Here is a 12223-nt window from a genome sequence, read left to right as displayed (position 1 = left end):
ACACAGCAGGTGAGGCCCGGCTCCCTGTCTTAAAAAGGTTTTGAGGGCTGGCACCCTCTCTATCCGGCCCAGATCTTCCTTACCAGGAAGGCCCGGAAGCGGGCTTGCCTTGGGCACGGTATCTACAGGTTTACCCTACACCGGACGGGAGGAGGTCTTGGAGTCTAAATTCAGTCTTCGTCACCCTTGGTCACCTTAATTTTCCTCTTACAAGATAAAAGTGTTTCATGTTCCCAGTGCCCTCAAGAACTCGTGAGCCCCGGCTCTTCCCGTGCTTCCTCGCTCTCCTTCCTGCTCTCCTTCCCAGCAGCTCCAGTGTGGGGGGCCCCAGCCCTGCGCCCCCCTTCGCCCTCCCACTCGCCCAGGTCTGCACGCTAGACTCCGGGCTTTGTTGCCCGGGCTTGTTTCTGAGTCGAGAGCGTTGCCGGCTCGGCGCCAGGTCACGTGCGTTGGTGACAACCTCTCGCAGGGCGGCCCCGGGGCTCCCGCGCCGCCAATTGGTGGGGCCGACCCTGGTGCGGCCCCGGGGCGGGGCGGCCAGGCCCGACGGCGGGCGGAGCGGCCGATCAGCTGTTCCGAGGGCTGCACAACAACAAAAGGACCTGGACGGGCCGGCGGCGGCCAGAGCAGCAACGGGAGGGCTGGAGCCGGCCCCGCGCCCGCGGTCCCGGACCCGAAAGAGGCGCAGCCCGGCTCCGCCGCAGCTACCTCAGCAGCCTCCGCCGCGCGCCCGCCCCGAGCTCGCGGTGCTACGGTGCCGCGTCCCCGCTGCAGCTCCGGCCCACGTAAGTGCGGGCGGGGCCGGAGTCCCGGGCCGCGGCGGGGTCCGGAGTCGGGAGCCCCGCGGGTCTGGCCGCGCGCCCTGCACTCGGGGGCCGCCGGCTCTCGCGCCGCCGCCCAGCCCTGGCTGGCGCTCAGCCGGCCCCCGCGGCCCGGCGTGCGGACACGGGCCGGACCGAGCCCCGGCGCTGGGCGGCGGTTGGGTGTTCGGTTTCTGCCTCCTCCCCCGAGTGTGGCCTGTTTTTCTGGCCGCGGCAGGACCTCCCCCTCTTTCTCCTCCTCCTCACCCTCTTCCAGGGCTTTTCCTCCATCCCACTGCTGCCTTTGCCCTCCGGCGCTCGGCGCTCCGCCCTTGGATGGAGTTGCCCGCTCGGGACTCGGGACTCGGCGTCGGGGCTCCAGAGGAGCGGCCGCTGCCCGGGACGCGTCGCTCCGACACAGCGGCCCAGAGCTTCGCCGCCTCCCCTCCCTAGGCTCCTGGTCCCCTCTGCTTGCCCTCCAGCAAAGGGTCGCGCACCGTAGCTCAGCACCGGGAAACTTGCTCTGTTACCCGGGACCCGCCCCCGCCTGAGTGTCCGACTGTCGGTGGCTTCTTCCAGGACCCCACCTGATCTTACACTTCACGGTTTGAGGTTGCACCCGTGGAAGGAGGACTTTTCTTACCCGTCATTTAAATCCTAATCATTTTGATCACTGGTGCTTAGAATGTGCCATATACTAAGCCGAGGGCTTAAATACATAATCCCAGATGGTCCACAATAAGCCTATGTAGCGGGCCTGCTTATTTATAGAAAGGAGACCCAAGGCACAAAGAAATTAAGTAATTTAAGGGCCAGGCAGCCCATTAAAAGAAAATGATATTTACTCTTTCAAAGTTGCAGATGAATTTGGCCGTGGGCATTCTAAGTTTTGATTTGTATTTTCTGAGCACATCTGCTCAGTATGTTAATTCCAGTTTTGAGTAGATTAAGGAGGAGCCCCTTTCCATCTGTAGCTCCTAAGGACTTGGGCATCCCTAGCTAAAAGAGTCTTTTCTAAATGCAAAGTAGTTTTGAGAAAAAAAGGGGGGAGGGTGTCACCCTCGGGTCATTAAACAGAGGTCATAAAGACCGCCCCCCAAGATCCTGAAATCACTTGCTTCGTAATTGAATTATGTTTTTCATTTGTAGGTGGAAAAAGTACTGGGAAGCTTTTGATTTTAGGTTGCAACCATTGTAATTCTGAGCCGGCAGCATAATTTTCAAAGGCCCTTGCCTGAAATCAGGACATAATTTCTGTGACCAAGGTCTCTTTTGTTTTCTCAGGCTACCTTTTGTTCTTTTCTGTCCCCTTGTGTATTTCTTTTAGGCATGGCTCTGCTTTCAGAATTCAAGGTTAGCAGGCTATGAATTACATCCCACTTATGCCTTTGCCCACTGCTCAGCTTTGAGGAAAGACAGCAGGATCCAGTGTAAACTGTGTGAACAGACTGAGTAGACTTGGAACAAGCAAAAGCCACTTTCTTGGTTTTTTTGCTTTTTTTTTTTTTTTTTTTTGGCAGTTCGACTTTTTTTTTTAATTTAATCAGCATCTTTATTTTTCGAAACTAGTGGTAGAATACTTTTGAGGCTGCTTTTCAATGAAGGTGTGTTTAGCCACCTGATATTTTGAAACTGTAAAGGAGCCACAGCTGCACTCATCAAAGTTATGGTTGTTTTTTGTTTTGTTTTTTAAGTTTTAAAATGTTGCTTTTTTGGTGCCGCCTACTGGCAGCTAAAATCAACTGAAAAGTGCTCTTTTGTGAACTTCATAGAACAGAGTTGTGGTTAGGAGGAGACTGAGAGATCATTTGCAGAGAAAAAGAAAGGGGTTGAAATCAAAGGGATTTCTGCTGTAATGCTGGCTCCACCTGTGACTGGCTCTGTCGCTTCAGAGCAATTAATTTCTGAGCCTCAATTGCCTCATCAGTAAAATGGAACAAGTATCTCAAGTTCCTGTCACATATGATTAGTATTCTACAGATCATAGTTCTAATTATTAGATAGATACTTTACAGGTAAAGCAGACCCAGAGATGCTCACATGCTCACAAGTGGCTTAGAATGAACTTGTAGTTAATAGTTACAAATGCCTGTTATGTGCCAGGCATTATTCTAAGTGTTACACACCTAATCCTCACATTGGCACTAAGAAGTAGGTAATATAACTATCATCCTTATGTTAAGGATGAGAAAGCTGGAGCACCAAGAGGTTACTAAATATCCTGAATTCACATGGGTTGCAGCACAGAGCCAAAATTTCAAAGGGAGCAGGCCACCTTTAGGTACCACATGTTACCTCTTGTGTATTACCTAAAAAAAATGAGAAGATAAACCAGGAGCAGTGGCACACCCCTATATATAGTCCCAGCAACTCTGGAGGCTGAGGCATAAGGATTACAAATTCGAAGCCAGCCTCCACAAAGAGTGAGGCACTAAGCAACTTGGTGAGACCCTATCTCTAAATAAAATATAAAATAGGGGTCTGGGGTTGTGGCTCAGTGGTAGAGCACTCGCCTAGTATGTGTGAGGCCCTGGGTTTGATCCTCAGCACCATATATAAATTAATAGATAAAATAAAGGTATTGTGTCCAACTAAACTAAAAAATATTTTTTTAAAAAAATAAAATAGGGCTGGGGATGTGACTAGTACCCCTGAGTCCAATCCCCGTACCTCTCCCCAAAAATGAGAAGATAAGTTATACTCACAAGACCTTCCAAACAAGCAACTGCATTCTAAGTTCTCAAATAGAATGCTGTTATCCATAAGTATTAAACTCAGCTACCCATAGAGCTTTCCTATTCATGTGATAATATGAAGAACATCGATGATAAAATGTTCAGTAACAAAGCAAGATACAAAATTGTGCATTCTCTAGGCTACAACTATGATAAAAAGAAACCTTGTAGAAGAAAAAAATTAGAATATACCAACATGCTAACAACAATTGCAACAAGATAATGGAATGATAACTTATTTGCTTTCTCAACTTTCTAATATGGCTTTGCTTATTTTATAATAAAAAATATGATTTGTTTTTTAAAGGGAGGGGTGGAGGTATTTTGAGCCAGACAGGACCCTGACAGAGCAGCCTTCGCCAAATGCTTGTGCCAGGATACTTTTTCTCCACTGAGGTCCTGCTGGGCTGAGGCTGCCTCTAGCTTAGAGGTTGCAGGTGTCTCAAAGAAAAGCAGTGTTACCCCACCCAGCCTTCTTTACACCTACCTCTTTGCTAAATTCCAGAGTTGTAAATGTGTCTTCTAGGACTCATGGTATTCTGGAACTTTCATTTTAGTTTTATCATTATCCTAGAGTTGTAAATATCAAAGAGTCAGTGGCTGTGTGGGGTAGAGAAAAGTCTAAAGCCCTGCTTTGCTTTTTAGCTCCAAGTAGGACCAGCCGCCACTGAGTCTCCACCCCTGTGTGGGAGCCAAGGTCAAGAGGAGTAGTGACTATGCAGGGTCAGTCTCTGGGTCATCCGTGGGAGGAGAGTCCCTTAAGATTTTAAGGAGATTTTCCTGAAACAGCACTATTCAACAGAAATTACAACATGAGCCACGTGTGTTTTTAACTTTCTAGTAGCCATGTTGAAAGAGGCAAAAGAAATGAATATTATCAATATTTAACCTAATGTGTCCAACATTTATTATTTTGACAGGTAATCAAGGTAAACATCAAGGAGCTGTTTTACTTTATTTGGTTCTAAGTCTTTCAAATGCACTGCAATGTATACTTTATACACAACATATCAATTCAGATGCAATTGAATTTCATAGGAAATACTTGGTCTGTATTAAGGTATCTGAAGATTACAGTTGAAAAAGCAGATTCACACACCCTAATTGTTCCAGACACACTTGAAAATTTTCCAAAATTTGACTCTATTATCAAGTTTTTAATTTAAGTGGATTTAAATGAAAAATTAAGCACCTCAACTGCACTAGTCACATTTCACGTATTTGTTCACCTTCTGTGCCTGGTGGCTTCTGCACTGGACAGTTTCAGTGTATGAGGGTCTCTCCAGAAGCTCCTTGTCCCTTGTGACACCCACAGAAAGCAAAACTGAAGGAACTTTACTTTGCATAGTTAGACCAGTCTCACTTCTTCACTGAGCCAGAAGTCTGTGGGGATCTCCTTTAGACAATCAGGTGCTGACTGCCTATTTTTCCAACAGTGATGCTAAGCCTCAGGAGGGCTGAATTGTATAATTCCAACTACCTGTGTTAGAGCCAGAGCTTCTGCTGGTACCCAGGCCAGTGCTCCTCCTCTTCCCCCAGGACTCCATTTTGTGTCCTTCCAAACAAACACCCAGTAGTGACTCAGGGGAGATGAAGGATGAGCTCTTCCCTCCCTCACTTGACTAGGCTTCAGCACTCTGCCCACCTAAGGTTGGTTGTCCTTGAAGAGACGTGGGACACCTGGAGGCATTAAAAAAAGCACTGGCCTGTGCTGCTCCTCAGTTCTTTTGGCAGAGCCTTTCCTCTGGCAGAGCTGCACGTGTTCCAGGCACAAGCCAGTTTCCACTCCATGGGTTTGGAGGTGTAGCTAGAGGGACATTTTGTACTTAGGAACTCAGCAGCTGCCCCAGCAATGTTTTCCATTTTCTGCCCTATAGTTGCCACTAGTCTGGCCTGGGCCCCAGTACCTTGCCTTCAGGAATCACATCACAAGTTAGGGACAAGGCACTCATTCAGTTCTAGCAAGGGTCTCTGTGGGGTGCACCCCTCCTCACCCAGCAGCTCCAGCTACTTAGCTGATATGGACTCAGAATCCAATACTGTGCTCTCCAGAATTATTAGAAAACTTTTTTCTTCCTAGCTTACATGCTCAAAAATATTCATTTATATCAGAACTTGGAATGGTTCATCTTTGGGGACATAACTATCATACTGCAGTAGGTCATGCAAATTACACAGCCCATTTAAAAAATTTTTTTTGTAGATGGATACAATATCTTTATTTTATTTTTATGTTGAGCCTCACATGTGCTAGGCAAGTGCTCTACCACTGAAGTACAACTTCAGTCTGCTGAGCCCACTTTTAATGTCTTACATGGACCATACAGCCAAATTTGAGTTCTCATGCTGGAGCTCCAGCTTTCATGATTTGGCTATGTTGCTTTCCAGAAGGTTTCAGGAAGACTGGTTATGCAAGTAATACTTCCTGTTTACCCACTTTTAATTAATGGCTGAGGATGATGAATTGTGACCACAAAGTATCCTAATGTCATTTACTTAAAATGTTTTACCCTTGTGCCAAACAATTGGAACAGTCTTGTTTGTACACAACAAGTTAAACCCAGCAAAATTCTCATCAGCTACATCTCTCAACTACTTTCATAGCTGAAGATGATTATTCTGAATGTAAAAGGTCAAGAGTCTGAAGTTATTCAAAGCTGATTCTTGCCATAAGAACTGACTAGTGAGGTTCTTTTCACCATCCTTGGGTAATCTCATCCATTCATATGGTTTCTATCCCCCTTTGTGTTGAAAAGTCCCAGCTCTGCTTCTCCAGCTAACACCATACTCCTGAACTCCAGTGTCTCATATTCAGCTGCCTACTAGACATCTCCAGATGCATTATCATGCAGACTCCCCAAATGCAGCATGTCCACAATGCCCAACCTGTTCTTTCTGCAATACTATTTCCCCTAAATGTGCCACCATCTCTCAATTGGCCAAATCAGAAACCCAGTCTGCCTCCCCACTCTGCCCTTAACTTCTGCCTTCCAAAGCCTTGCAGGTTCTGGTACCTACTTAGCCTGCAGTCTGCTCTTATCACCTTCCATCTGGATTTTGAGCCACATTCTCGCTCATCTACAGGCTTCCATAGTGTTCCTTATTGTTTTCCCCTCCCTGCCTAGTCTTGTCTACTCCTCAAGGTTAAAGCCTTACTGCAGGGGTACACCCAGGAAGGTCGAGGACTGTCCAGTATTCTTCCTGCATGGCTTCATCCCACCAGGTTGTGTCACCTGCTGTGGGAGGGCCTTGTTCACTGCCATCTCCCCTGTGCTCAGTATATGCCTTATACCTAATAGGTGCCCAGTAAATATCTGTAGAAGAATAGTTGACCTAGACAGAGAAGTTTGTGCCAAGTACCTATGTGCTAAGCATATTGCCTGCATTAACCCAGTTAACAAAAGTAAGATCAGGGTGACTTTTTAGAAGGTGGTCATGGCAAAGTCCTGGGGAAGTTGTCTTCAACTAGGGTGAGAGTGATGAAAGACAGTAGGTAGATTTGAGCTACCTGTGCAGCCCAGAGTTCACACAGCTTGCTGGTAGTTTGGATGAGAGCTGAGTGGGCAGGAGCCAGCAAAAGGAATGAAGGAACTGTTTGGCTGTCTGCCTCAACGACTGCTGCTGCTTACTGAGAAGAGACAAAGAGCAGTGTTGATGAATAAGTGTGTGGGGGGGAAATTGAAATTCTTTTTGATATGTGAGCAGTTTGATATACTATCTAGTAACCAGGTAAAAATGGGTAAATAAATCTGCATCTCTGATAAGATCAAGCAAACTGGATTTCCTCCTTTAGAACTCCCTGAGGTAGGAACTCTTAACAACTGAAGTCACATAGCTTCTATATCTCATGGTGAGTAAGCAGAGAGCCAGAGTTTGAACCCCCTGCTGAGCTGCTCCACTTGCTGCCCAGCTCAGTTTTCTCCAGTGTAGATCTCTCCAAGCCAGATATAGGAATTGTCTTAGAGGCCAGAGTGTGCAGTGCTTGTAGATTTTAAATGTAGTTATAGACAAGAAGTACAGGATGGAAGGGAAACAGAGCCAGGGGAAGACTGGGGCCAGGTATAATTGTGGTCACATGGCACAGTTTCTGTGTTCACTGGAAGACTTCTGGGCATTGGAGCCTTATATAACAAGATCCTTCATATGTAGTTTTGCTTATACCAGAGAGGTACTACTGTCTGAGATAAAAGTGGTGTGTGTGTGTGTGTGTGTGTGTGTGTGTGTGTGTGTTGACAGTGCTGGTGATTTAGTCCAGGGCTTCATGCATGCTTAACAAGAGCTCTACTACTGTGCTATACCCTAAGCCCTGTAGTTTGAAATATATTTTTCAAATTCATCCCTTAAAAAAGCACAGGTGTGACAAAAACAACTCCTTCCTTTTTATTTTAAGATAATGTGAAGGTTGCATTTGGATACTCAATTCATGATTTTTTATAAATAAGAAATGTTGCATGTCTCAGGTTTGGCTCCTGCAGGAAGAGAATAGCTGTAGAATGTAGGCTAAAGTGTGTGCTTTCATCTTAGGGTATGTGTGCACTTGTAAAATGTCCACATAGAAATATATGCTGATTTGAAATAACCTCCTCCTTCTGTTTTGTTTTAGGGATGATGATTCTTATTGCTTCTCACCTAAGTTGAATAAGCACCCTGTGCACTTTAATCACCTGTCTGCGCTGTTGGGCTAACTGAAGATAGGATTTTGAAATCTCAGCTATAAAGACACCCAGCCAAAGTCTCAATCTTGCCTTAATAATGTTCCAGAGGCTGAATAAAATGTTTGTGGGTGAAGTTAATACTTCTTCCAACCATGAACCAGAATTTAGCGAGAAAGAAGATGATGAATGGATTCTTGTTGATTTCATTGGTAAGGTATACTCAAGGGTAAATCTTCACAATAAAAGTAGAAAGTCTCACGTCATTTTTTGCCTAAGTAAACCAGTAACTGATGATTTTTAAGCTTTAAAAGTGAGTAAACAGGGCTGGGTTTAGCTGGGACTATTTGGGTTATGAAATTAGCTCAGTTGGTAGAGTGCTTGCCTCACATGCACAAGCCCCTGGGTTCAATTCCCAGCACCCAAAAAAAAAAAAAAAAAAAAAAGTGAGTAAACAAACATTTGTCTAAAATTTGGCAAACATTTTGGCCCAGATGATCAGTCAGTAAAATTGATTGATGTCACACTTTCCAATTTTGTCACTTGTACAGCCTGATCCAATCAGAGGCCCTTTAATAGAAAAACCTCATATTAGACAAGCAGGAACCTTAATGGCTCATTACATGTTTATTTAGCGGAATAGAAACAGCCCTAAAACCATTCCTGCAAAGCCAATATAATATTCCCCCATTCCCCAACATATACACAGTACTGGAAAATTATTTTATAATAATTATGAATAAATATAAATGGTTTTGTTTCTGAACTAAATAAAGGGAGGAATGTGAGCATCAGCTAACAGTATTGTCTTTCCTTTTTCTGTGCTGTGAATTTGATGGGTGGCTCCACTGTGACTGATCATTGTGATAATCATCCTCCCGTGGATGTGAACTGCAATGTGGACTGCTATCTAGACACTTGCACTGGTTTCTCAGCAGAGGAAGAGGAAGAAGAAGACATCAGTGAAGAGTCACCTACAGAACACCCTTCAGTCTTTTCCTGTTTACCTGCATCTCTGGAGTGCTTGGCTGATACAACTGATTCCTGTTTCCTCCAGTTTGAGTCCTGTCCAATGGAGGAGAGCTGGTTTATCACCCCTCCCCCATGTTTTACTGCAGGTGGATTAACCACTATCAAGGTGGAAACGAGTCCTATGGAAAACCTTCTCATCGAACATCCCAGCATGTCTGTCTATGCTGTGCATAACTCCTGCCCTGGACTCAGTGAGGCCAGCTGTGGGACTGATGAATTTCATAACCCAAGTAGTCCCAGGTATGTTGCAAATAATTTATTCTCTGCAGATAGTCTGCTGAGCACGTGTTCTCTTTATTTCTGCTACAATTCAAAGATAAGTTTTTAGGAGATGCAAAAGTGATTCGTTTAGAGATTTAGGAAGGCATGTGCACAGGTGGTCAGTGGTATAAAAATTTGTTCATTTAAGATTTTTTGAAAAGTAGTAGCATGGTTATATAATAGAGAGCTCTCATTTATAAAATTGTATGATAAAATTCTGCTACTGAAGGAAAATAAAAGACTGGCATTTCTGCCAAGTATTTTAGAATATAATTCTGGCACATTATAGACTAGATCATCTAGAGTATCAAATTCAGCCAAAACAGTCTGTATTAATACACTTAACAGTATAGTATGTCTTATGTCTTTTACTTTTTTCTACATATTCCTAGCTAGGCCACATTAAATGGTGCTTAACAATGAAAACCTAAGAAATCTTAAACATAAAGTACAAAAGCTGCTTTACCAAAATATTTGTTCTGCCTTACAGAGGAAAGATTTCACACCAAAATGATGTTTTGTTTTATGGGGGGTCCAAGTGGTCTGAGTGTTCTGTCTAAATGGCAGATGGGGAGAGAGGGCCTGGTAAATTCTGGCAGGTACCCAGTGAGTAAAGATTATGATGTTCCAAAACAGACTTCCAGATATTATGTGGCTTTTATCAGAGAACATAAAAGGAATATATTTGAGATTGCCCCCACCCACTAAAATAAAGCCCCATTACCATGTTAATTAGCCCAGTCCAGCTAATCCATTATGCATTTCAATAAAATGTTCCCTGTGACATTGAAGCATTTGGGGGATATTGGCACCAACTTATAAGTCAAAGGTCCAGGTGAATTTGGATACTTTAGAGCAATTCACTGTTATCTAAAGGGCCTCTTCTACATTGTCTAGGTCCTGGCTCCACTAACAAGACCATTGTGTATATATTCTGTTTCCTGTTTGCCAATATAAACAAGGCCCAGGAAGCTCTTTAACCTTACCAGAGTTTGCTGCCCTCTCAAGTCTCAATATTGTAATGATCTTTTTTGAGGTTAAACATATTTCATTTTGCTTATACCAAAATGAAAAACAATGTGTTTATATAGTTAAGTGATACAGGTTGTAGACTGGATAAGATCTTTGGTGGGAGATGTTTATCTAACTGGCACTTATTCAGCCCCATAATTTTATCAAGAGGTGCTTCAGGCATTCCAACAAAAATTCAAACTATAACTTTTTGGAGGTGATATTTGATTTAGTTGCTTTGTAGTTTTTTAAAATTTCTTCAGTTCTTAAATATTCTTCCCTTTTGATTCTGGTCTCACCTCTGAGGAATTTCAAGAATTTAGCATGATTAATAATTAACTTTAAACTTATTGGCATTTGTATATTTACTTTTCATTTTTAAAAGTACATGTATATGTCTGTAGTATGCAGCTTTGTAAAATAACTCAGTATTACAGAAGCCCAGGAAATGCAAATATGCAAACATTTAAAAAATTGAAATGACATTCTCATGACCCAAAGGTATATACATACCCTAGGGCAGATCCTTCAAGATTGTTTTTCCTGTGTGTACCCATACCTACATAACCACACACATGCTTTTACCCCAAATGGACCATGCTGTATATACTATTTGAAACCTGTTTATTTAGACAGTGGTACCCATTTTGCTTCAACAAATTTTTATACTGCTAGCCAAATTATACTGACATTTTCTTATTTCAAGTTTGTCCAAAACCAGCATCTAATCCAGGACCATGTACTGCATTTGGTTGTTATGCATTTGTAGTTTTGATGCAGTGAGAATGTTGTTTTTCTATCTTGTTTGTTTTTGCATTCACATGTTATATAGAATAGTTAAATAGGTACTTTTCTATAAATTATCAAAAGAATGCACTAAACTTTATGTGAATTTTTTTTGCACATAGGAAAATCCTGAAGATTATTATAGTTTAATGATAGCAGCTAAATTTTTTTAACATTCATATTTTTGGATTTGAAATTCTAAGGCCCACTATATCCAGATAGAATCAGGTGTTTGAAAAATCAGGAGGCTAGCTATGTAGTAAACATCAGTGTTTTCTAGGGACTGAAGATAGAACTCAGTGGTAGGGCATTTGCCTCCCATGCATGAAGCCCTGGGTTCTATCCTCAGCACCACAAGACAACAATAACGGCAACAACAAAATCTGTTTTTTAAGAAGGCAATAAACCATATATCTTTCAAAAGTTAAATTGCTACCATGCTTCTGTCCTCAGGGATATTACCATAAAGCACATAAAAATAAGGTGCTTTATAATTATAATGAGCTTTGGCATGTGCATTTGAGCCTTTATGAATATTGTTTGAGAAAGTTTATGAGCTCTCATAATCTTAATATATATGCCTTTAATGACCTATAGTAAATTAGTTTTAATAAAGAAAAGTTGACCACGTCCTAACAATAAAATTAAAATAGCATTTTAAATCTTACTAGTGATTTAATAGTTCACCATTTAACATTTGTAGGGCCAGGAAAAGCTGCTTATAAGACTCACGGGCACAGAGTAAGTATACTCAACTTTGAGACTGTGTGATCTCTGTTACCAGTTTGCATAGGGAGGCTAGTTACCCAAATGCCCACCTTTTATGAACCACTTTCTTTATTTCGACTCCTATTAGTTCTGTTTTGTGAGTGGTGCTAGAGATGAATCCAGTGCCTTGGACAAGCTGGGCCAGTGTTCCACCACTGAGCTATACTCCCAACCCTCT

General features: G+C 43.0%; 1 protein-coding gene across 4 annotated transcripts in view; it reads left to right on the top strand.

Moving 5' to 3' along the window:
- Positions 1-542: 542 nt before the first annotated feature.
- Positions 543-12223, top strand: part of TP53INP1 (tumor protein p53 inducible nuclear protein 1) — a 182652-nt gene continuing 170971 nt past the window's right edge. For 3 of the 4 annotated variants that reach the window (XR_014018771.1, XR_014018772.1, XM_081266137.1), the window contains exons 1-3: positions 543-785; positions 8139-8399; positions 9102-9459. Coding sequence is in view for 2 of the 4 variants with exons in the window: in XM_081266137.1 (XP_081122263.1) it covers positions 8288-8399; positions 9102-9459 (470 nt within the window). In the remaining 2 variants the exon portion in view is untranslated. Of the gene's footprint in view, positions 786-8138; positions 8400-9101; positions 9460-11980; positions 12019-12223 lie in introns of all 4 variants that reach the window. The other variant, XM_081266138.1, reaches the window with a different exon arrangement.

This window comes from Spermophilus citellus, assembly GCF_964194105.1.
Source record: "Spermophilus citellus genome assembly, chromosome: 14".
NCBI lineage: Eukaryota > Metazoa > Chordata > Mammalia > Rodentia > Sciuridae > Spermophilus > Spermophilus citellus.
This window is presented reverse-complemented; position numbering and strand designations above follow the sequence as displayed.